Source organism: Danio aesculapii, chromosome 6 (assembly GCF_903798145.1).
Source record: "Danio aesculapii chromosome 6, fDanAes4.1, whole genome shotgun sequence".
Taxonomy (NCBI): domain Eukaryota; kingdom Metazoa; phylum Chordata; class Actinopteri; order Cypriniformes; family Danionidae; genus Danio; species Danio aesculapii.
Genome location: NC_079440.1, coordinates 16,616,648 through 16,640,856, shown reverse-complemented (window position 1 = coordinate 16,640,856; position 24,209 = coordinate 16,616,648). Strand labels below are relative to the sequence as shown.

The window sequence follows — 24,209 nt, the reverse complement described above, 5'->3', positions numbered from 1 at the left end:
GTCTGAAATCTTCTGAAACTGATTGAATTTCATTTGAGGGAAAATTTGGTCATAATGGCCATTAATCGGCTGACAGTGAACATGTCAAACCATTGATCAAACAACACAGATTTTAGCTTTACAGGAATCTTTTAGGATTTCACAATTTGTCTCAGACGACCAAATCTTGGCTAAAATCGCAGAATGTGAGCAGAGCTTCAAATGCAGTAGGTTTTAAAGATTGCAACCATAAGTTTAATCGTCAAAAGTTGACAGACATTCTTGTCATGTCAACAACTGTCATAAAAATCAATGTTCATTGAGATGAAAATGTCAGAAAGTGCACACTATTTCTTGCAATGCCCTCCAGCGAGTTGAAAACATCTCAATTTTTTACAATGCAGCATGCGCAACTCGAATATGAACCAATCAGCTTTATATTTTGTATGGAATATAAAAATTTCATCAATATTATGATAGACTAATTACCTCAGACATACACAGCGCCCCCAAACACTGCAGCACTTTTTAATTTTCTCCAAAAAAATTTATTTGAGCTGCAGCAATGATTTGTCAGTTTGACATCCTCTGAGAGAATGGTTGAGGGTTGACTAGCAACAACAAATGCCATGGGAGAGCTAGCACTAAGCATGGTGAAAGTGGCTACATTTACATTGTTATCAGTAATCTAATTGTTAGCCTTAATCTGAATAAGACAATAACATGATTAAGGTGTTTACATGAGTTGCTTTTTTAATGTTCCTTTCATGATCCCGTTTTACATGTTATAGCACATAATTCGATTAATGTCATTGTGTCACTGCGCTATCCACTATTCCTCCGGAGTTTCATGTAATTTCGGTTGTTTCATTTTTAATTTGTAGACTTTAACTGCAGTTTGGCACTTTCACTTTCATTCAGGAACATTTCATGCATGCCACCATGACAAACTAGATATTGGATGTGACTATGAACTGCTGGAAGAGTGTTGTTTTAATGGCATTTGATACTGCAAAAAAACTCCGCATTTTGCAGTGTATGTGTCTGTGGTTTTTTACTGACTCAGTAGGTGCAGAGAATAGTGTCAAACAGCCGTGTGTGTATGGGATATCCTGTTGCAAAATGCAGCGAAAATCCTACACAACGGTAATAGTTTGATTAAGGTGTTTACGTGTCTGTACTGCACTTCAATAATGCGACTAAAATCGACTCCACATGTCTAAATTCCATTTCTGTTTAGTTTGATTATGACCTTAATTAGATCAAATGAATCGAAAATCGCTGCTTACATGGTAGAGTCTTATTTAGAGTATTGTCTTAATCGTCTTAAATTAAAATTGGATTATTGGTGTCCATGTAAACGTACCCATTGGTGAAGTAAACGATGCGCCTCATGAGTTCCATGTGTTATGTGAACGGGCCCTTATGGAGCATATACAATTATAAAAGTTCTATTTCTGCCATTCCGTAAGGTAAGCACCAAATACTGTCAGAAAATGCATTCGCATTTTTATTCAGACTGCAGTTCTTGCAGTTTGACTGAGAATTTATGCACTATGCCCTAATGTAAATATGACAATAACCATATTTTTCATTACATAATTAAATAAATAAATCTGGCCATCATTTTGTAATGTTAATATATTTTAGTCTTTTACAAAGTTGTTGCAATTAAGAAAAACCTATATATTTTTTTTTTTTTACTTCTTATCTGCTAGGGGTTTTATCTAGGTGGTGATTGGTCGTTAAGAATTTTAAATGTAAAAAGAGAGGGAAAAAAAGGTTAGGAACCACTGATTTAGATGGCTGCTTTTAATCTGGGAAGCAGTAAATCTGTCAATCATCATTCACGTGGGGAACCACCTGTTGTCATCCTCCATCTCATTAACCAGCTGATAGTGGTAGTTTAGTTTTACCCTTGACCCTTACGCTATAACCTCAGTCTACTTCATTTTAAGTCACTTTTACATTATTTAAATGCATATTGTAGCAAGCAAGCATGCTATAGAGAATAAAAACAATAAAAAAAATTATCTGCTTCAGCTATCACTCAGAAATAATATTATAACTAATTTAAAATGTAGACTTATAATAAAAACACTTGAATACCAATAATTGATCCTGTTTTATAAAATATTAGTGCCCAATTATTTAATTTCTTCCGTGACAAATGGTATCGAAGTATAAAGCTTTAAAATTACAATTCATATTTTCAGGCCACCTCACTATGATCCTTGATTTGAGCCTTTTAAAATATCTAATGATTCTTAAAAATAAATATACTGTACCTGACACGATGTTTTTGGTATATGAACTACTGTTTCACTGAATGTATTTATTTATTTTTTAAATAAAGGTTCTTTATTGGCGATGATGGTTCCATGAAAACCTTTAACATCTATAGATGGTTCGTAATAGCTGAAATCATTCTTAAGAGATTTAAAACTCTCTTTACTTTAAGACAAACTGGTTATTTTAAGAACTGTACAATGAAAGGTACTTAAGAAACTCATAACTGTGAAAATCTATTGTAAAACACCAGCATTAGTTTGTGCTCAGAGGAAACAATTGATAAAAAAAATGAATCTCAAAAACTTTTTTTTAACTAATATAAAATTTTTCATTCTATTTTTATCTGAACCAACAGTGCATATCACAGAAACTCAAAAGATTAACCACACACACTCACACCAAGACCCAGTGGGACAGTGTCACAGTGTATTTGTTGGAGATGCAGATGTCTGTGTTGGAGCTGTCAGGGCCCGTTTTTCACACACAGAGCGGGATTAGTTTCCATGGTGGCGGTGAACATGTGGCAGGTGCTTTCTGCCCTCAGCTTTGTACTACCAGCAGAAAAACTCATCATCTTTGCCATGCACTGTATACACGGAATCCCCAAAACAACAACCTTAAATTAAAGGGATAGTTCACCTAAAATAGAAAAGTATTCACAATTTACTCACCCTCAAGTGGTTAAAAAACTTTATGAGTTTCTTTCTTGTTGAAAAAATGTTGGAAACCAGTAACCACTGACTTCCATAGTAGGAAAAACACATACTACACTGTAAAAAATGCAGGGTTCCACACAATTCATGTTGTCCCAACACAAATTGATTAAGTGGTTACTAGTTTCCAACATTTAGCATTACCTCTACAATAAAAGATCTGGGTTTTATATTAGACAGCTATTTAACTTTTGAAAATAAAATCTCCCATCTCACAAAAACTGCCTTCTTTCATCTGAGAAATATCACTAAGTTATGAAGTATGCTATCCATCTCAGATGCAGAAAAGCTAGTCCATGCTTTTATGACTTCTAGGCTGGATTACTGTAATGCTCTGTTCGCTGGTTGCCCAGCATCCTCTATTAACAAACTTCAGCTTGTACAAAATGCAGCTGCCAGGGTTCTTACCAGGTTTAGAAAATATGATCACATCACCCCAATTTTATCCTCCTTACACTAGCTGTCTGTTAAGCTCCGTATTGATTTTAAAATATTACTTCTTACCTATAAAGCTTTAACCAATCTAGCTCCTGTTTATCCAACCAACCTTCTGTCTCGCTACAATCCAACTCGCTCTTTAAGATCTCAAAACTAAGGACTTCTGGTAGTACCCAGAATAGCAGAGTCGAGTAAAGGATGTCGAGCCTTCTCATTTATGGCTTCTAATCTCTGGAATAGCCTTCCTGATAATGTCTGAAGCTCAGACACACTCTCACAGTTCAAAACTAGATTAAAAACCTATCTTTTTAGTAAAGCATACACTCAATGTTTTGCATGAATGTGCACCATGCATCTCGTTTATATACACTATTAACAGCAGCTACGCTAATTATTCTCTATTTCCACCTGGGGATACTCATCCCGAGGCCCCCAGATATTATGCAGTGCCACTAATGTGATCCAAGCCCTGTGAAGAGATGATTTTCACAAGATTTCCACAATCCTGGACCAGGCCCTATCCCGAGCAGCTGCTGTGGTGGTCAAGGAGGAGTAGAGAGCATGCATCTGATTCCTGTGAGACTCCAGGGACAGACGAATCTTCGCTGAGGTCCAGCAATCTCCAGACTCCGGCGCCTAGATGGCAGCTGCCCCCAAAACGTTTGGCTGTAGGAGAAATGGTTGTGCCCAACTGAGCCTTGTTTCTCTCGAGGTTTTTATTCTTCACTTTCGCCAGTTGGTGAAGTTTTTTCCTCGCCGCTGTCGCCACTGGCTTGCATAGTTCGGGACTTGTATAGCTGCGCATCGATGGATTACTCTTCAGTGTTTGGACTCTCAGTAGTGAATATTAAACCACACTGAACTGAACTGATCTTAAACTCTGAAAACTGAACTGACACTGTTTCAATTCACTATAATCTTCAATGTGAAGCTGCTTTGACACAATCTACATTGTAAAAGCGCTATAGAAATAAAGGTGAATCGAATTGAATTCAGTTAACACTTTCGAACAAATTTATGTGAATTTAACATAAAAAATTAAGTTGTCCCAATGAAATCTCAAAAATTGTGTCATTTCAACTCAATTTACATAAGTGTACCCTGTAAAAAATGCTGGGTTCCACACAATTCATTCATGTTGTCCCAACACCAATCGATTAATTTAACACATTTTTTCGTTTTTACAAATTTAAGCAGATTTAAGATGAAACCAAAAGTGATTAGTTACTTAAAGCGAGTAAACCAATTGCCTTAAAAGAATCAAGTTGACTTTACAAAAATAATGTAGTTAAACCCATTGTAACTTGGAACTGTTAAGTTGACAATTTTTATAATTATGCACATTTTTATTTAATTTTAATATTATTTGTTTATTTATTTTCAATGTTTACTTGCTTTAAGTAACTAACTTTTAAGTAACGTTTTACAGTGTACAGGTTTACAACATATTTCAAAAAACCTCCTTTAACAGAATATAGAAATTCATAAAGCTTTGAAACAAGTAAAGGCTGAGTAAAAGGACCAAATTAAAATTTTTGTATGAACTATCCCTTCAAGTATAAATAAGCTAGAAATTTTGTATGTACCCCCCAAAAAAGGTGATATTTGTATTCTCTTTCACTTGTCCAATCCGGTAAACATATCCACACTGCAACATCTTTGTCTGTTGCATTTACATAAGAGATGGAATCTTTAAAATGAATGCAAATCAGAAATTTGGCAGTGAAATTGATGTAACTGTTGCGCTGTGCGCCTGTATGGCGGATATTATATTCAAGGTGAGTGTTAAACTTTGCTGAATACGGTTCCAAGGACAGGTGACTGGTTAACAGTCCTGGAGATGTGTGCGTCACCCCACACAGCTCTTGTTTTCCAAAGCCTACCTGACAACACGAGGATGCTAATGCCATCTCACAGAGACGCAGAAAAAAAAGAGAGAGGGTTACCATGGAACAGATGGATTTATGAAAGAGACGCACACACATAGTGCGCCTGCATACTAACTGACCCCGTTGCTCACACACACGGAATGAGATCCGCGCTAATAAACATTCATGACACACAGGTATAGGGTGTAGCGCGCGGACGGCAGGAGTGGGGGCAGATGAGTAAACACTACCTGTTTGTTCTGTCTAATGGGTGAATGACTGGGGAAGTGAGAAGCAGGTGATGGTCCTCCTGGAACACTGAGCTCCATACAGTCCATTCAGGCTCCATGTGTCAGCCTTGGATTTTATCCAAGAGTGGGTGGAGTGAATGATTCGCAGGGTGAAACAGCTGTAAAAAAGACAATGTTTAGGATCATACGCTCTTTAAAATAAAGCTTCCAAAAGAGCAGTGATGCCATACAGTAGATGATTGGTGGAGTTTAGATGCAAAAACCTCTAAATGCTATTGAATATTTTCTTCCAAAATTAAATTTTTCTCTGACTGCTGTGTGTGCACTCAGTAATTTTGCTTTTATAGTGATAAATAAGTTTATTTTAATTGCCTTTAAAGTGGAATAACTGAACATAGATATGCTATAAATATAACATAAATAGGCTGAGAAAAATGTTAATTTTAAGAGGACATTTTAGATGGTATTTAGAGGTTTTTGCATCTGAACTCTTCAAATATTTATTATGATGTTGAAGAACCTAACTATCTGAGAATCCTTGTAGCAAGCTTATATGTGTGTTGTTTCAAGAAAACAACCATTTATTTGTGTTGTGTTTTTTAAAATTTATTTGTTTATATCCTCTTATTCTTCATTTAATTATTTTTTAATCATATGGTCATTAATCATTTATATAATTGTTATTATATCATTTTATTGATCGCTAGTTAATGATTTATTATTTGATGTATTATTATTAATTGTCATTTTCATTTATTCATTCATTTTTTTTTGTCCATTTTTAATCTGGGGTCACCACAGCGGAATGAACCGCCAACTTATCCAGGATATGTTTTACGCAGCGGATGCCCTTCAAGCTGCAACCCATGCCTTTGAAACACCCATACAATCTCATTCACACACATACACTATGGATTGTAATTTTAGCTTACCCAATTCACCTATACCACATGTCTTTGGACTTGTGAGGGAAACCGAAGCACCCGGAGGAAACCCACACGAATGAGGGGAGAACATGCAAACTCCACACAGAAATGCCAACTGACCCAGCTGAGACTTGAACCAGCGACCTTCTTGCTGTGAGGCGACAGCACTACCTACTGCGCCACCGCATCGCCCCCTATTTGTCATTTTATTATGTTTTTATATTATATTATAACTATTTTATTAGTATTGTGTTATTATTTACTAGTATTGCTAGTTATTGCTTTATTAATATTATTATGCTGTTATAATCTTATGACTGTGTGGATTCAAGCAACACTTGTTTTCAAGAGTAAGAGATAAGAGAATGTCTCCATTTCAAGGTCTGCATTGTCTCTGGACAATGCTGTAAAGCAGTCATTTGCCATTGCTGCTGCTTGTGGTATAATAACACTTGTTGGATTTATTGAATCATACGCAACTAAGATTATTCAATAAACTCTGCTCTTTCTTTATCATCATTACTTTGTCTCCTGCTTCTGCTCCTCCCTGGCTTTCTCAGTCAACTCCTATTTTGATAGGAGACTGTTATTCAGCTGAATACTGGTAAACAGGTTTTGGTATTGGGCAGTTCCACTGGCTTGAGAACCTAGAGAAACAGACATTTTCTGACAGAATCTGGCATCCGGGGGTATTTATCTGGCATGGAGAGTGTGTTCTAACAATGTAAACAACTATATTTACAGTCACTTCTTAATATTCAGAAAACACGTCGAAATCTGCACTCTAGCAGTTTTATTAACCTTGGCATACCCAAAGTTCGTACTTCATTTGGTCGCTACGATTTTCAGTTTTCTGCTGCTGATTCTTGGAATCATCTGCAGCAGACCCTGAAGCTCAGCACTTTCATTCCACTATCATCTTTTAAAAATTCAATCCAGTCAATAGTTCAAGATCCCTGTGCTTGTTTTTTAGTTTTTTCTAGGATTTATATGTTATAATCTGCATTTGGGAATTTTTTTATTGTATTGTGCTGCTTTGTACAGTATCTGCTTTTTTGTTGCCTCTTGGCCAGGTCGTCGTTGTAAATGAGAACTAGTTCTCAATTGACTGGTTAAATAAAGGTTGTTATTATTATTAGAACCATTTTTTTTACCACTATTGTGGTTTGGAGAGGTTGCATTGATGTTGCATATTGATGTTGCATTGATGTTTTCACCTACAGTTGAAGTCAGAATTATTAGCCCCCCCTTTGATTTTTTTTTTTCGTATTTAAATATTTCCCAAATGATGTTTAACAGTGCAACGGAATTTTGACAGAATGTCTGATAATATTTTTTCTTCTGGAGAAAGTCTTTTGTGTTTTATTTCGGCTAGAATAAAAGTAATTATATTTGAGTTACTTATTAGTTTAATTAATTTGCCTTTTAAAAATTAAATTGCTGAATTAAAATTTAAAAAAATTCTCTCTGCAGAAACAAATAGAAACCAAGATGGCAGAGCCTTACATTTCTGTGCTGGAATTATTATCATTGTTCTAAGCGCATGGAAGACAAGTAAAAGGGGATTGTTTGTCTCAATGCTCATTTTACTTCACTAATAAGACAAAAAGTACAAAGGAATCAAACAAATTGCTTTAAACTGTCATTTATCTGTATATACGGCGTGTAGAAGTTCTCAGAAGATAACATTATCCATGAATTATTATTTGATGTGATTTTTTAAGGTAAAAAAGGTTATACAGTGCGTTGTTAATTGCAGAGCTCCTCTATTATCCACCCCCCCCCCCCCCCCCCCCCTGCAAATTCTTAATGATAAAAGGTAAAGGTAGTGTTGTCACGATACTGAAATTTGATACCAATCGGTACTGAAATTTTTAAAACTTCCATTTCCTGCTAACATTTGAGCGTGTTCTTAAACACCGTCGACTTGCCATTGTCTTCATGTGCTCAACAGAAATGACTGTGATTGGCCGTGAAGGTCAACAGTTCAACAAACTCACTGCTGTTTACTGAGTGTAACCACAGATACAGGAACACTGGAGCATTTTAAAACCGCAAAGATGGATTCATCAGCGGATCCCTCATATGTCAGCTTATAAAGACCAGCTGATCTTGCAGCTTTAAAACACTCCAGTTTCCCTATATCTGTAGTTACTCTCTGTAAACAGTGATGAGTTCAGTCAACCGATTACCTTCACGGCCAATCACAGTCATTTCTGTTGAGCACGTGAACACTATCAAATCAGCACCGTTTAAAAACGAGCTCAACAGCGCTCAGATTTTAGTGGGAAATTAACGTTTTTAAAATTTCAGTACCGATTGGTATCGAATTCTAGTATAGTGACAACACTAGGTAAAGGTAAGAAAAAGTAACGCGGAAGTAACTCAAAAGTAACGTAACACATTACTTTCCACAAAAAGTAACTAAGTAACTCAACTAGTTACTTTTTTGAGAAGTAACTCAATATTGCAGTGCATTACTTAAAAAGTAAGCATTGACTTCAATTTGTTTTTACTACAATGGAAGTCAATGGTTTTAAGTTTTCCGCTGTCTTCAATATATCTTGTTTAGTGTTCAACAGAAGAAAGGAACTCATAAAGGTTTGGAACCAGTTGAGGATGAGTAAACGATGACAACGTTTTCATTTTTTGGGTGAAATATCACTCTTTCCCTGGATTTTTTGATGTTTTTCACCTAAATTTGATAGTCCTCAGATTATTTTTGGCTTTGAATATATGGCCATATTACCAGCGCAATCTCACGGCAATTCGTAACTTTTTGATTTAGTAGCTAATTCATATGAATTTGAAAGATCTAATTCGTACAATTTAGTATGATTTGCTTAACCCCCGATAAAGTTAGGGGTGGATTTGGGTGCCACGCCTCCTTTTTAAAAATTTTGTACGACTGAACTGTATGATACGAATTTGTACAAATTAGCCACTAAACTGACAAAACATAAAATACTTACGTTTTCTCGTGAGATCAGGCTGATATTACATATCAAATAAAGACCAAACTCTCTGCTTTTATAATCTATTCATGTTTTATACCCACTTAAATTCAGGTTTCATGAAAATTGTAAAAAACAAAACAAAAAAAGCATTTTTTTAAAAGTATAGCATGGAACCTTTAATGCCCATTAAGCAGATACTGTTATAGAGCACTAACTATCTCTACAAAACAAAAAATATATGCAAATATACTGTAAAATATCAAGCGGTACACTTAAGTCATTTTCAAAATCATATTTCATCACATGCACATCTGAGTAATAAGAAAAATACATTATAAACTATAATGATACTACATTTTCACAAATATTACATTTATAGGTATGTTAAATAATTTAATATACTAATCATTCACTTAAGGCTATATTTTTGTTCTATTTTAAGGGTTATCTTGTCTTAATCTGGTTTATAAAGACCTGGCTTACTCACTGAACTACTTTGAATGGTTATCTCTGTGTGTGAGAGAGTAGTGATGTAAATGGACTCATTTTACTGTGAAATGAATGCTGTAGTGATGCAAGGAAAGATGTGATTAGCCTCAGGGCCTGACTGAGCTCTGCAACTCCTCTGCCTCACATTCACAGGCACACAGAAAACACTTCTCACTAAATTCTACAATTAGCAAATATATTTACAGTTTGATGATCACAATGGATTAAAAATCTGTATCAGTAAGTGAAATTATTCCTGTTCTGTCATTAAAAACATTACATTAATGTTTATAAAAATCATGCAATTGCACAGCTTACCGAATTACGGTTATGTTGCAAAAACATCCCAAAATGTGATGCATCACAGCAGTTTTTTTGGAGAAAAATAAATAATTTATAAGAAAAAGGTTGTGGGTATATTTTTGGGTCAGTTAGGTAACAACATGGCAATAATGACCATTGCTTTTTATTGTAATGTAGAACATTGATAACTGATATAAATCATTGTCACTTTACATGACAGTGACAGTTAACCTGTTATTATTTAATGCTCTGTTTTGGGCAACTTTTACACCTTACTTAGATTTGTTGTTTTGTTACTTTCTTTAATTCCTAAATCAAGCTTTTCAAGCAAAACTTTTGTTTTAAGAAGTAATATGCCAAAATTAAGTGAGCTTTTCCTTAAAACAAGCTAAATAATCTGCCAATGCATCAACAAAAAAAGATGACTGCTGCTTGTTCAAACTACATGTTTAAAATGAACTGAAACAACACAATTCTTGTCATTGCTTTGGCCAGTTTATTTGTTTTATGTTCAGTCTACTTAAACTTGTAAACTATTAACTTAAGCGTTTTGTGTGGGTCCAGCTACCTGGTTAGGGGATTTGTGGGCCCCTACATGCTTTGTGTGGGATTGAATTAAGAGAGGGAAATGTTGACAATAAAAAGTAATCTAAGATGTTTTTAGAGTAATCTAAGACTTTTTAGAGTTTAATCTTCACTTTTTGAAGATTTTGAAGATTTTGATGTAATGCTTTGAGGTTTTGACATTCCCATCTTGCAGAAGCTCCCATGCTTTGGGTGTTGGCAGCTTAGTTAGCAAATATGCAGTTTGTTTTTTTGCTCAGTGAGAAATAACTGTCCTAAAATGAGTTCTGAGACCAGTTTCTGAGACCAGTTTCAATCAACTGTGTAAGTAACATATGAAATATGCTTTAAAATGACTCTTTTAGTTCATTTAGGATAACTTCAAATAAAACTAAGAGACTTTAAAATGCACGACACATAATAGACATACATGATGTAATCAGACCTTTGAGTTTAAGTTAAATAAAAATACAAATGCATTTAAACTTTTATTTTATAAAATCATGTTGGACCAACTCAACTGCATTTAATTGTGTAAATAGTTTTTTTTTTAGTTGGTGCTAAATAAATTTACTGGATGGAAATCCTGCCTTCGATTAAATTGAGTTCATCTAATGAGTTTTTTTTTGCATGTGCAGTAAGCAAAATAATCTCATGTCAGGAGGAAAAACAAGAAAATTTAGCTTGTTTTAAGGAAAAACTCACTCAACTTTGACATATTATTTCTAAAAACAAGATTTTTTTGCTTGCCTATGCTTCTTGATTTAGGAATCATTAGATATTTGGACAAAAAATGAGAAAAAAGTAAGAAAAGCATTTTTACAGTGTATTTCTCTTAAATTTGCAGTGTGTACTCTCTTTAATATTACTTTGTATTTCTAAAAATGAAAATTCTATATGGTATATCCACACGATCTCACAGCAATGTGTAACTTTTCAATTTAGTGGCTAATTCATATTCGTACGATCTCATTCGTACAATTTGCTCATCCCCAATGATGGTTGGTTTTAGAGGTGGAGTTGGGTGCCTTGCCTCCTTTTTAAGACCGTACATTTTTGTATGACTGAACTCAGCCACAATTAGCCACTAAACTCAAAAAATTTAAAATCAAAAACTCTTTGTGAGATCAGGCTGAGTATATGTGAGTGCTATTTAAATGCAATCTGTACATACTACATTTGCCATGTTGTCATCTTCATTGATAATTTTTTTTATTCAGTCCTGTAGTTAGTTTAATTAGTTGCCTTGGTTTTTCATTATGCACTTTTATTTGTCATGGTTACTGATCATGTTCGATACCTCTGTCATTTTTAGTTCCTCGTTTTTGATATACAGTGCATCCGGAAAGTTTTTATAGCGCTTCACTTTTTCCACTTTTTTTATGTTACAGCCTTACTCCAAAATGGATTAAATTCATTTATTTCCTCAAAATTCTACACACAATACCCCATAATGACAATGTGAAAAAATATTTTTTTAAATTGTTGCAAATTTATTAAATATAAAAAACCTGAAAAATCACATGTACAGAAGTATTCACAGCCTTTGCTCAATACTTTGTTGATGCACCTTTGGCAGAAATTACAACCTCAAGTCTTTTTGAATATGATGCCATAAGCTTGGCACACCTGTCTTTTTTGCCCATTCCTCTTTGCAGTACCTCTCAAGCTCTATCAGGTGATAGAAATGAATTTAATCCATTTTGGAATAAGGCTGTAACATAAAGAAATGTGGAAAAAGAGAAGCGCTATGAATACTTTGCAGATGCACTGTACCAGCCGATTTTACATACTGTCAGAAAAGTGGCTAATTCATATGAAAAAATTTGTATGACTTCATACAATTTACTTACTTTTCTGACAATTCATAAAATAATTACATGGGATGAGCATACTGTACTAAAATGTATACAAATGAGATTGTACAAACTCATAAGAATTAAAAATAAATCAATCAAAAGCCATGAAATCAAAAGTTATGAATTGCAACCAGATTATACAATGTGTTTTCTTAAGCCGAGCTCAGCAACAACAGTTTTAGGTCAACTTATTAAAACTTATAGAAAATGTAAAAAAAAAAAATAATAATACATTTTTGTTTTTAATCTGTTGAACACTAAAAAAGATATAAAAAAAAAAAAAAAAGAAAGAAAAGCTGTAACCACTGAATTCCATAGTAGGATAAACAAATACTACAGAATTCAATAGGTTATAGGTTTCATTAAAATATATTCTTTTGTGTTTTACAGAGGAAAAAACTCATAAAGGTTTGAAACATGTAAAGTGTGAGTAAAGAATTTTCATATTTGGGGGAACAAGTCCAAAGACATGCGGTATTGGTGAATTGGGTAAGCTAAATTGTCCGTAGTGTATGTGTGTGAATGAAAGTGTATGGATGTTTACCAGTAATGGGTTGCAGCTGAAAGGGCATCCGCTGCATAAAAAATATGCTGGATAAGTTGGCAGTTCATTCCGCTGTGGCGACCATAGATTAATAAAGGGACTAAGCCAAAAACAAAATGAATGAATGAACTGAAAGGGTTTTGTGGAACCATAAATCATGTTGAAAATCTTTCCCAAAAACTTTCAATGTTCAATTAATATCTGTGGAGCTTACAGGCCGAACCTTAAACTGCCAAATTTGCTCACATATACACTGGGATTGTAACCATGACCATATGATTCATTTTTCATACTTGGAATTCGAAATAGTGATGATTATACACTGTAGTGATGACTATACACCGTAAAAGATTTCTGTTGTTTTCACAGTTTCTTGTATAAGCTGTGTACAGTGTGTTACTGTATATATTGTTGTTTTTACAGTATACAAATTGTATTCTCAAAATTTTCATACTGTGTACATGGCTTACAGTATGTTACTGTAGATTTTTCAATGTACTCTAGGAAATAATCAGTTACTGTGCATCTAAATACAGTATTGCAAATGGCCGTGAAAAACTCCACACACTTTTGCAGGTAAATTTTACAGTACACGTAACACTATTGTAATTAGTATTACAGTAATTTTACTGTTTTATAAAATACAGCAACTACTGGATAATTGTTTACAGTAAGTTACTGTTAACTTAACAAGAATTTCAAAAGTGTAACTATGATTATGACCAGCCAATTTGTGTGCTCCTTTGGAACAATTCCTGAAAGTTTTTTTTTTTTTAAAGCATAACAAGCTCTCTTTTAAAACAAGTTCACAATATGTGATGTTCCTGTATGCTAGAATGTGCTTGTAGAAGCAAGCAGATGAATATATGTAGTCCATCTCTAGGTGGTACAAAGGCTGTGCCATCACAAAAGATGAGAGCCATAGAATAACAATACACTACCTTTTGTTTGGACTCTTACAAAAACTGCATCATGTTCCTGAACATCTGAGAGGGCGCCACATCCTGATAGATGTAATAAACAACCCCATTAAAACAGCACATTAGGCTATGATTATGATTATATACAGTGCTTACAGTCACTTTTAGCTGATATGAACATCTATTTGATTGATACATTTAGCTAAATCCAAACTGATGAGAGTGTACAATGAAAGCAATAACCAACATGCTTCTTTTTGTACTGAAATATCATCAATTTCAATAACTTTTTTACACTTTTATCATTCCTCAGTGAATCTGCAGTCAGGGGACATTGCAAGAGCATTCAGAGTTTGTATAGGTGTCTGTGTTAAACTCTATGGATGGGCCTTGTTTTTTCTGATGAGTCAGAAAACCGAAGGCCTGTTAGACAATAATGGGACTTAAGCTCTCTTTTGACACATGTTGCTGATCTGGCAGTCCCTCTGCACATTCTGCAGTAACTGCAGTGACAGTGGCTATATAAACACCTCGCAATGGACCGACCCCTAATGTTAATTACGCCAAATCTCTCCCACGACAGCATGTGAGTATGGGCCGCCGTCGTCCTAGGTCCTAACCTTCACGAAAGTGGATTTAACTTAAAACTGGATAAACCGCTGCTTGACTGGACGCAACCATGCATGACTGGACTAGAGGCCTTTGTGAATCTTTCCATGGACTGAAAAGCCACCTATTTCTGGTGGTTATTTAAAATGAATTTATTTTCAGTGCACCATTGGAATTGAGGCATTTCAGCCATCGCTGGATTCATGGGGGCCCTAATATTTTTATCAAATGCAAACTTAAATTATTGATGTCCTGTGGTTGAGATATCCTGTAAAGCAGATGGGCGTCAGTTTGTTAAAAGCATGTCTGTCTGTTGTCACAGGTAGACCAAAAGGATCTGTGTTTGTTCTAATGTGACCTAAACCATTATCAGCGATCTAGCTTTTGATAACCCAAGCTAGCCTGAGGTCATAGGTTAGGCTGATGTTGATAGTAGTGCTTGTGATCTGTCGGGTGGAGGTGGCAGGTGGTGTTGTATTGTTAACCGTATTCTCTAATGTCGCCGGTAGCTGGAGAGAGCAGACAGGCGGCCATCATGAATCAGCGAGAGCAGATGGAGCAGCAGTGCCAGTGGAGGATCACAGTGTGGGAAGAGGAAAACTTCCAGGGCAAGCGCTGTGAGTTCAGACTGGAGTGCCCCAATATTCTGGACAGGGACTTCCAAAAGATCCGCTCTATCAAGGTGGACAACGGCCCGTAAGTGTGTGTGAGAGCACATTTTAGTAGTTTCCTACACTGTAAAAAATTAGATGACCAATTAGTCATGACAGCATATGTTTTTAGTTTATTGTAACTTATTAAACTAAGTTAATCATGTTCTAACTTAATTTTATAAGTTATGAAATCTGTTTTAAGTCAGTTTAACATAACATAAGTTTAATGGACTCATAAGGTTAATTTGATTCAGCTTAAAAATTTAAGGCATCCAGGATTTTTTTTACAGTGTACTTGATGTATTAGCTGGGTATATATATATATATATATATATATATATATATATATATATATATATATATATATATATATATATATATATATATATATATATATATATATATATATATACACACATGGTTAAACCTTCTGAGTGTGCCCTAAACATTTGTAAAATATACAAATGTATTTTTTTAAATGAAAAACTTTTAAAGTTTGATATATAAATGTCATCTAAATAATAGATCATTAAAAAAAAAATTACAATAGTTTTTACAATAGTTACAAGGCCATGATGGTTCTTGTATACAGTATGCACACATACATACAATATACTATACCAAACCTTTTTTATTTAAGATAACTTGATTCTTATTCCTGCAGCTGGGTTGGTTATGAGTACCCAGAGTATCAGGGTCAGCAGTTCATCCTGGAGAAGGGAGATTATCCTTGCTATCAGGCCTGGAGCGGAAACAGCAGCTACCGTACTGAACACATGCTTTCCTTCAGACCCATCAAATGTGCTGTGAGTCGAAAGTGTGAAACATCACAAAAAATACATTAATGTTAAGACTGAATGATATGTAGGATAAATAAATATCTGGCCTACAATCTGCTAACTAAAATGCAATTCAAATATGATTTTAATGCCCTTCTTCTATTTCTACAATACAAATAGTTTGAAATCATCTCCACAGAAAAGTAACAGAATCAATTATACAAGCTTCAAATATAGACCATTTTGAGGGATGTAAACAATAATAATGGTCCCAATATACTTCCTGTTTTACATTTTAAATTTCTACAGCTTCCGAGAATGCGAAAAGAGCCAAATATAGATAAATAATGTTACGATAGCTGTTTTAACATTAAGTTATGATTGAATTGCTTCTTGTAACAGTTATGAAATAGTTTAATAACAAGCAGGTAATGTTCATGGGCAAATGACACAACAACATTGAAATGGTCTATATGAAAAATTCAGCTGAAAACAGCTCTAAAAAGACATTAGTGTTGTTATTCTGCTTATACAGCTTCAATATTGATTCAGTTCAGATCAATATTATTTTAAATTGTCCGACTTTAAACATTGGTGATTCATAAAAATGTCCTCTAGTTTATAAATAGTAATAGTATATTAATATTATAAAATAGTTTGTTTGATATCTAAACATGTATTTTCTGATTAGTTAGAATGAGAACATAATGGGGTATATGCAGAGCTAGTGTTTCTTCCCATACTGATAAACTTCCGGTGAATGGATAATGTGACTTTTCTTCCATTTTTACGGTTACTTTTACAGCATCGATGTTGTAATGTTATTAAAATACAATCGGTTAAATAGACTTTGTCATTCATTTAGTTGCTCAAGCATAAAACGAGATGAAAATCCGTTTAGTCGCACGTGCCCGTCAGGATTGTCAGGCTAGCGCAAAAGCTCCATTGAATATTATTTAATGCAGTGATTCTTGTACAATCGGAGATTCACTTTATATCAGATATCACTCCGCCAGTGGAGATTGCTGATTTTTAAAGAAAACAGACCTTAAACGCATCGATTTTGTAACTGCATACAGTTCACCGGAAGCGCTGACAAATTAAAAGTCCTATTGCATACCCTATATTTGGATTCTGATTTGTTACAAATAGGCTACAGTGATGAAAACATTTTGCACCATCTAAATACAAACCCATATTTTACACTTAATCTGAAGTCTATTCACATATAAAAGTTTAAAAAGGGGGCAGAAAAAGGGCAGAAACAACTGTGTACACGTAACTGAAAATTGACATAAAATATTCCATTAAACCTCTCAAAATATACCTTTTGTCCACCAGAACCACAGTGACAGTAAAATTACCATGTATGAGTGTGAGGACATGATGGGACGCAAGTTCGAGATGTGCGATGACTACCCCTCTCTTATGGCCATGGGCTGGTGCAGTAAGGAGGTTCCTTCTATCAAAGTCAACTCTGGAGCGTAAGTTATCCTGAGTTTGCTTTAAAATACGTTTGTAACATTAAATTACTGCTGTCTACAAACACTATTATCTGAATAACATTTTTTTTTTCCTTCCTCCTCCTCGCACCTACGGCAGCTGGGTGGGTTACCAGTTTCCAGGTTACCGCGGATACCAGTATATCTTTGAGAGAGACAGACGTCAGGGAGAGTACAGGAAATATTACGAGTTCGGCACCCAGGCCCACAGCAACCAGATCCAATCAATGCGCAGAATTCAGCACTAACTCCGCCCCCGCTCTTCTCCTATTGGCTACTCTGTATCAAGTGACAGTATTATAATACATGAGACTAAGTAGGCAATAAATGCTTTTCAAACTCCAGACAAAAAGAGTGTGCTTGTCGCCATTCCTTTAATTTACCAAACCAGGAAATGTCAAAACTGGAGTGTTTTTATTTTATAACAATACAAATAAATGATGACAGCTTATAAGGCTAACCTGGCCTTTGTACTTTAAGATTTAACATATTGTTAACAGAGCTTTTCACTTCAGATTAGAAAGTTTTAGATTAGATTCTAGTTTTATTTTACTTTTTAGAATTTTTTTTCTTAATGTCAATCATAGAATGTACATTGTTCTCCTCGGACTGTATTTATTTTCAATAAACAAAAGCACGAGATGTTGGTTGTTGTTTCTACTTTTGCAGTGTTGCCAAATACTGTGTTTTTGCTGCTTTAAACGTTTATTTGTGGCGATTCAGCCCTTGTAATTTAAATAATACACAAAGTCCGGTATAAAAAAAGTTTTAAATAACTCGAGAAACAGAGTCAATTGTGGCAATGTATTTTTTTTAATTTTAGTTTTTTTTTTTTTTGTCTTACTTTACAAAATTTCCCTATGATTTAATGTTAAATATAAAGTCTGAGAGGAATTTAGGAAAATATGAAAATGTACTCAACGCCTGACTGAAGCACAGCTACAATGGCTTCAAAGCAGCACAACAGAATCAGTTACAAGCGTCTAGTTAGTATTTTGATTATCAAGGCGTATTCAAATATCATGAGATTATTATCTGGTCACGGATGAGATGATCATTACGCGCCCTCTGCTGGCTGATTTTCGTAGTTACAATAAGCGCAAAAAGTTGCATTTGCATTTTGTTGTAAAAAAAAACCAACTTAAATAAATAAATAGAAGGGCAAAATAATAATAAGTAAGCTTCATCCATTGAATATGTGTTGTTTAAAACTTAAATAAATAAAAGAGCAAAATAATAAGTAGGCTTCATCCATAAAATATGTGTTGTTTAAAAGGTCATGACAATGGCAAATCATTATTATGCATTTGCATTAAAAAGTGATTCAAATTTATCTTTCTAGCTATAATATACATTACCAGTCAAAAGTTCAAGGTGAGTATTTTTTAAAATGTTTTAAAATAAGCTTCTCCTGCTCACCAAAAATACAAATTTCAAAACATTTAATCAAATTTAAACAAATTTAATATTTAATCAAAAATACAGTACAAATTGTAAAGCTGTGAAATGTTATTACACTGTAAAATAACTGTTCAAAAGTAGATTATAATTGAATTTAATAATTTATTCAAGTGATTTTAAAGATGAATTTTCAGCTTCATTACTCCTGTTTCCAGAGTCACATGATCCTTCGGAAATCACTCCAATATTAATTATTATCTCTGTTATTTGTATTATGATTATTATTATTATCATTATTATTATTATTATTATTATTATTATAAATGGTAACAGTAATAAAATCAAAAATGACTGGAGTAATCATTTAATTTGAAACTACATAAAATAAGAAAGCAGTTATTCAAATTGTTATAAATATTTAACAATTTTTTACATTTAATACATGCCGCCTTGATGAACAGAATAAAAAAATGAAGAAAAAAAACTGACCCCTAACTTTTGACCGTAGTGCAAATATATATTTCAATGTGCAATTCTTAAAAATATTTTTAAATAAAATACATAAATATATAAATTATGTTACAGTTCATTTGCTGCAATAATAAATTACAATGAAACAGAGTAGTATGCTAGGTTATGGGGCCAAACGTTTTTTTATGTTAAAGATTTATGCAGGCAGAACGATCTTGTTAATGATGCTCAATTTTAGAGAGAAAATTATTTAATGTTTTGTCCATAAATTAAGAAATGAACTTTTCCCAAAGTTGTGCCTTTAACCCTATGCTTTAACCCTTTTATATTCTAAATGTAAAAAAAAGTCTCCCACCATTACAAACTACCGCACGATGGCGCCCTAGCTCTTTGCAAATAAACTTTCTGCCTTGTCACACATTTTATATGGAACTCTTTCACTGCAAGTTAAAGTAATCACTCGATATCTGTAGATCAGTTTAGCACTGTAGGCAATCTTTACATTAAAAGCACTATATAATGCTATTTCAGGCATTTCATTAAATTGTTTATTCAGTAAATTGTCTATTTAAATTTAATGGTGTTGCAGGTTGCTCAATTAAGAAACCATTTCAGTTAACGTTAGTTCAATGTTGACTTAGTTGGGTTTAATAACAGTGTTGATGTAGCAAATTTAGACTAATTATAGATCACCAAAGTTGACATTCTGTCATCAAATCCACTATAGCTTCTTAAAATTCCTTTAAAAAATTCCTGTTAATAATATATATATATATATATATATATATATATATATATATATATATATATATATATATATATATATATATATATATATATATATATATATGTATACAAACACATACGCACACACACACAACAATCCATTAAAACAATATACTGCATTTTGCAAAATAAATGATTGTTTTGTGCACGTAAATAACTGGAAGACAGACACCGTAAGTCTCGCACATTCTATAGACTTTGGTTGAAAATGGCCACGCCTAGTCAAGGTGAGTGCCAGTCTATTAAAAGCTAATACAAAAAAGCACAATAGTAAGTGTTTCAGTTGATTTATTGTTGTTGTTGTTGTTAGACCTTTAGTGACCTATATGTAAACTGGAGTTTACTTATACTACACCTGAAGTGTAGAAACACTTCATCTGCTGCTACGCTTATTATACCAGTTATTACACAACTCTATATTAACAAGAGAGTTTAATCACCCTTAAACAACCCATATTACAACCAACATTATGAGCCCTATCATACACCTGGCACAATAAGGCGCAAGGCGTGTTTGCCCCGACGTGTTGCTATTTTCAGACCAGTGCAAATGTAATTTTCCCGTTTTGCACCATGTTGTTTAAATAGCAAATCAATTTGCGCCACTTTGTGTACTTATGGGCGTTGTGGTCTGGAAAAGAGGTGCGTTAAGGGGCATTGTTGACACGTTGCTATTTTGAGGAACTAAAATAGATTGCGCAATAGACCAGCTGAAAGCAGGTCTAAAGTCCAGCGCAGAGCACGTTAGTTGTCCACCTCGCGTACACATTACTTAAAACAAACAGGAGGTACAGTAAAACACAAATATCTTTACAAAAGAAAAAAAAATTAAAGGATTAAAATGTTACAAAAATTATTATTTTCTACATAAATATAAAAACCACTGCCTTCATGCCTTCATCTTGGGGGCTTTTTTCCAGTTTATTCACGACAACTTGCTTTTGTTTAATGTTATTATTATAAGTAGTAGTATTTATTAAATGCATAGTTATATTTGCTTTATAAAAACAAGCTTAGATTTGTCCACCTGTCAGGTTTTGGACCATATAGAGCATAGGACGTGTGTTTGGATATAACTCAGTTTTTGACCACACTTCATTATTATTGTTCATTTATTAGTTTGCTGGAAATTAGAACTGAATTTAGAAATAATTTTGAAACAAATCTTAATTTTGTAGGCTAATGCATGTCTTCAGTGAAGTGCGTACAACACAATTTCCTTATCCATGAAAGAGAGAAATAGAAAGTGTAAGTAATGGCCGATTGGTGGAGGCTTATTCTTTATCCTTGTGCTGCAGATGGTCTGTTTAATTGTTTTCTCTCATTAGTAAAGCGTTCAGGTTTAACACCTACAAAGTCTGCCATGTAAATAGCAAATGCGCCATGGTGCGACGCAACTGACTCTTAAGGGGAATGGGAGATGAGACTCTGATTGGTTTATTCTCAAACACACCCATAACTCATTAAGAGCATAAGCACAACCCTGTTAGACTCTGCGCTGCAGCGCAGAGTGTATATTCCCATCCTTAGAATAGCAAAAGTGGATTCGGACACGCCCTTAATGCTTTTGCACCGGCCTGCACTTTAGACTTTGTGCCTAGATCGTTAAAATAGAGCCCTGTGTGTGTGCATGTGTGTGTGCTATATATATATATATATATATATATATATATATATATATATATATATATATATATATATATATATATATATATATATATATATATATATATATATATCATGCCTAGTACCCACCAGCCCCCAAAATACACCCCTGAGCCTATTTTTTCTCTCTGCTGTAGGTCCACCTTTACACTGTCCTCATTCATGTTCTGGTTTCCTTCTGCTCTGTTCTGTGTTGTGAGTACAGTACCAGATGTTCTTCCTGTTCCCACTTGCTGTTGGTTTTCTCACTCAGTTTTTTTTTCTTTGACTCTGCCACTGCTGGCTGCCATGGCGACACTCATGCAGTGATGTTCTAGAAGGCAGAGGCAGTGATGACCCCGCATGAATCATGCCTACTTGTCATTTTGTCAGGCTGTAATTCACTTTTCTGTCAAATATCAATTAAGACACTGCAGGTGAAAAGGGTTCAAATGAGGAAAAGGAAGCTATCTCCCCCAGTTGATTGATTTTATTAAGAATTGCACACTTTTTTAAATGACAGGGTTTTTAAAACTTTTTAATATGCAACTCAGACATTATTTTGTGAAAAATAATTGTAGCAAAAAAAATCAGAACTTTAATTAATTAAAAATTTTATATATTTTTAATCATGCGTTTTAATAAAAAAGTCTATTTATTTTTTAGTATTTAGTTTATCGCTCCATAAATCATAGAACACTGCGAACAGCCAGAAAATAAAAGATTTTATTTTTACTGAGTTGCATATAGTCAAGTTAATTCTGCATAAAAATACACACCCGGCCACTTTATTAGGTACACCTTACTAGTACCTGGTTGGACCCCCTTTTATCTTCAGAACTGCCTTAATCCTTCATGGCATAGATTCAATAAGGTACTTGAAATATTCCTCAGAGAGTTTGGTTCATACTGACATGATAGTATAATGCAGTTGCTACAGATTTGTCAGCTGCACATCCATGATGGGAATCTCCTGTTCCACCACATCCCAAAGGTGCTCTATTGGATTGAGTTCTGGTGACTGTGGAGGCCATTTGAGTACAGTGAACTCATTGTCATGTTCAAGAAACCAGTCTGAGATGATTTGCGCTTTACGACATGGCGTGTTATCCTGATGGGAGTAGCCATCAGACAATGGGTACACTGTGGTCATAAAGGGATGGACATGGTCAGCAACTTACCATTCTCAGGTAGGCTGAGGCGTTGACACAATGCTCAATTGGTACTATTGTGCCCAAAGTGTGCCAAAAAATATCCCCCACACCATTACACCACCATCAGCCTAAACCATTGATACAAGGTAGGATGGATCCATGCTTTCATGTTGTTGATGTCACCTTGTTTGGTCTTCTGCTGCCTCTGGCACTCTGGCATCCACAAGGCATCTGTGCCCACAGAACTGCCACTCACTGTGATATTTTCTCTTTATCGGACCATTCCATGTAAACCCTAGAGATGGTTGTGCTTAAAAATCCCAGTAGATCAGTTTCTGAGATATTCAGACCAGCTTGTCAGGCACCAACAACCATGCCACATTCAAAGTCACTAAAATCACCTTTCTTCCTCATTCTGATGCTCGGTTTGAACTGCAGCAGATCGTCTTGACCATGTCTACATGCTTAAATGCATTGAGTTGCTGCTATGTGATTGGCTGATTAGAAATTTGAGTTAACGAACAGTTGGACAGGTGTACTTAATAAATTGACCGGTGATTGTTTATCTCTGTTTAAAAAGTATCCTTCAGAATATAGATATGAATAAAACTGTAGTAAGAGTGTAAAAATTCTGGTGTGTGTAAGTACTGCTGAAGTGATTTATTGCTCAGTACAATAGAAAAAATATTTATAAATAATATATTAAAATATGTATTGCAATTGACAAACAAACCACCAAGCAAAATTGCTAAAGTGTGACAAAAAGTGTTTTGGATATTTTCTTTACGTTGGTCAAGAATAAAAAAAACACTTTATAAATAATAGTCCAAAATTATTTCCTTCTTATGTCATTTCATAACAATCATTTTGCACCTCTTCACTTACTCTTGACCCTAAAGTCTGACATTTGAAATAATTATAAGACAAAAATGTTATTTTATTTTACAGTTCTGTTTTGCAAGAACATATACAGTGCTCAGCATAAACGAGAACACCCCTCATAGATTTCTCTTTTAAAATAATTCTACTGTACAATAATATATTTGTGTATTAGTCAGCACAAAGACAAAACTTTAACTAATCTAACAAAAATTCTTATGATCACAG

The 24,209-nt window shown here is 34.2% G+C and overlaps 1 protein-coding gene across 1 annotated transcript; it reads left to right on the top strand.

Moving 5' to 3' along the window:
• Positions 1-15,183: 15,183 nt before the first annotated feature.
• cryba2a (crystallin, beta A2a) lies at positions 15,184-18,062 on the top strand. The gene is made up of 4 exons (XM_056459000.1): positions 15,184-15,408; positions 16,030-16,171; positions 17,486-17,628; positions 17,747-18,062. The coding sequence occupies exons 1-4, from the start codon at positions 15,209-15,211 to the stop codon at positions 17,892-17,894; spliced, it is 633 nt and encodes a 210-aa protein (XP_056314975.1). The 5' UTR covers positions 15,184-15,208; the 3' UTR covers positions 17,895-18,062.
• Positions 18,063-24,209: the final 6,147 nt, after the last annotated feature.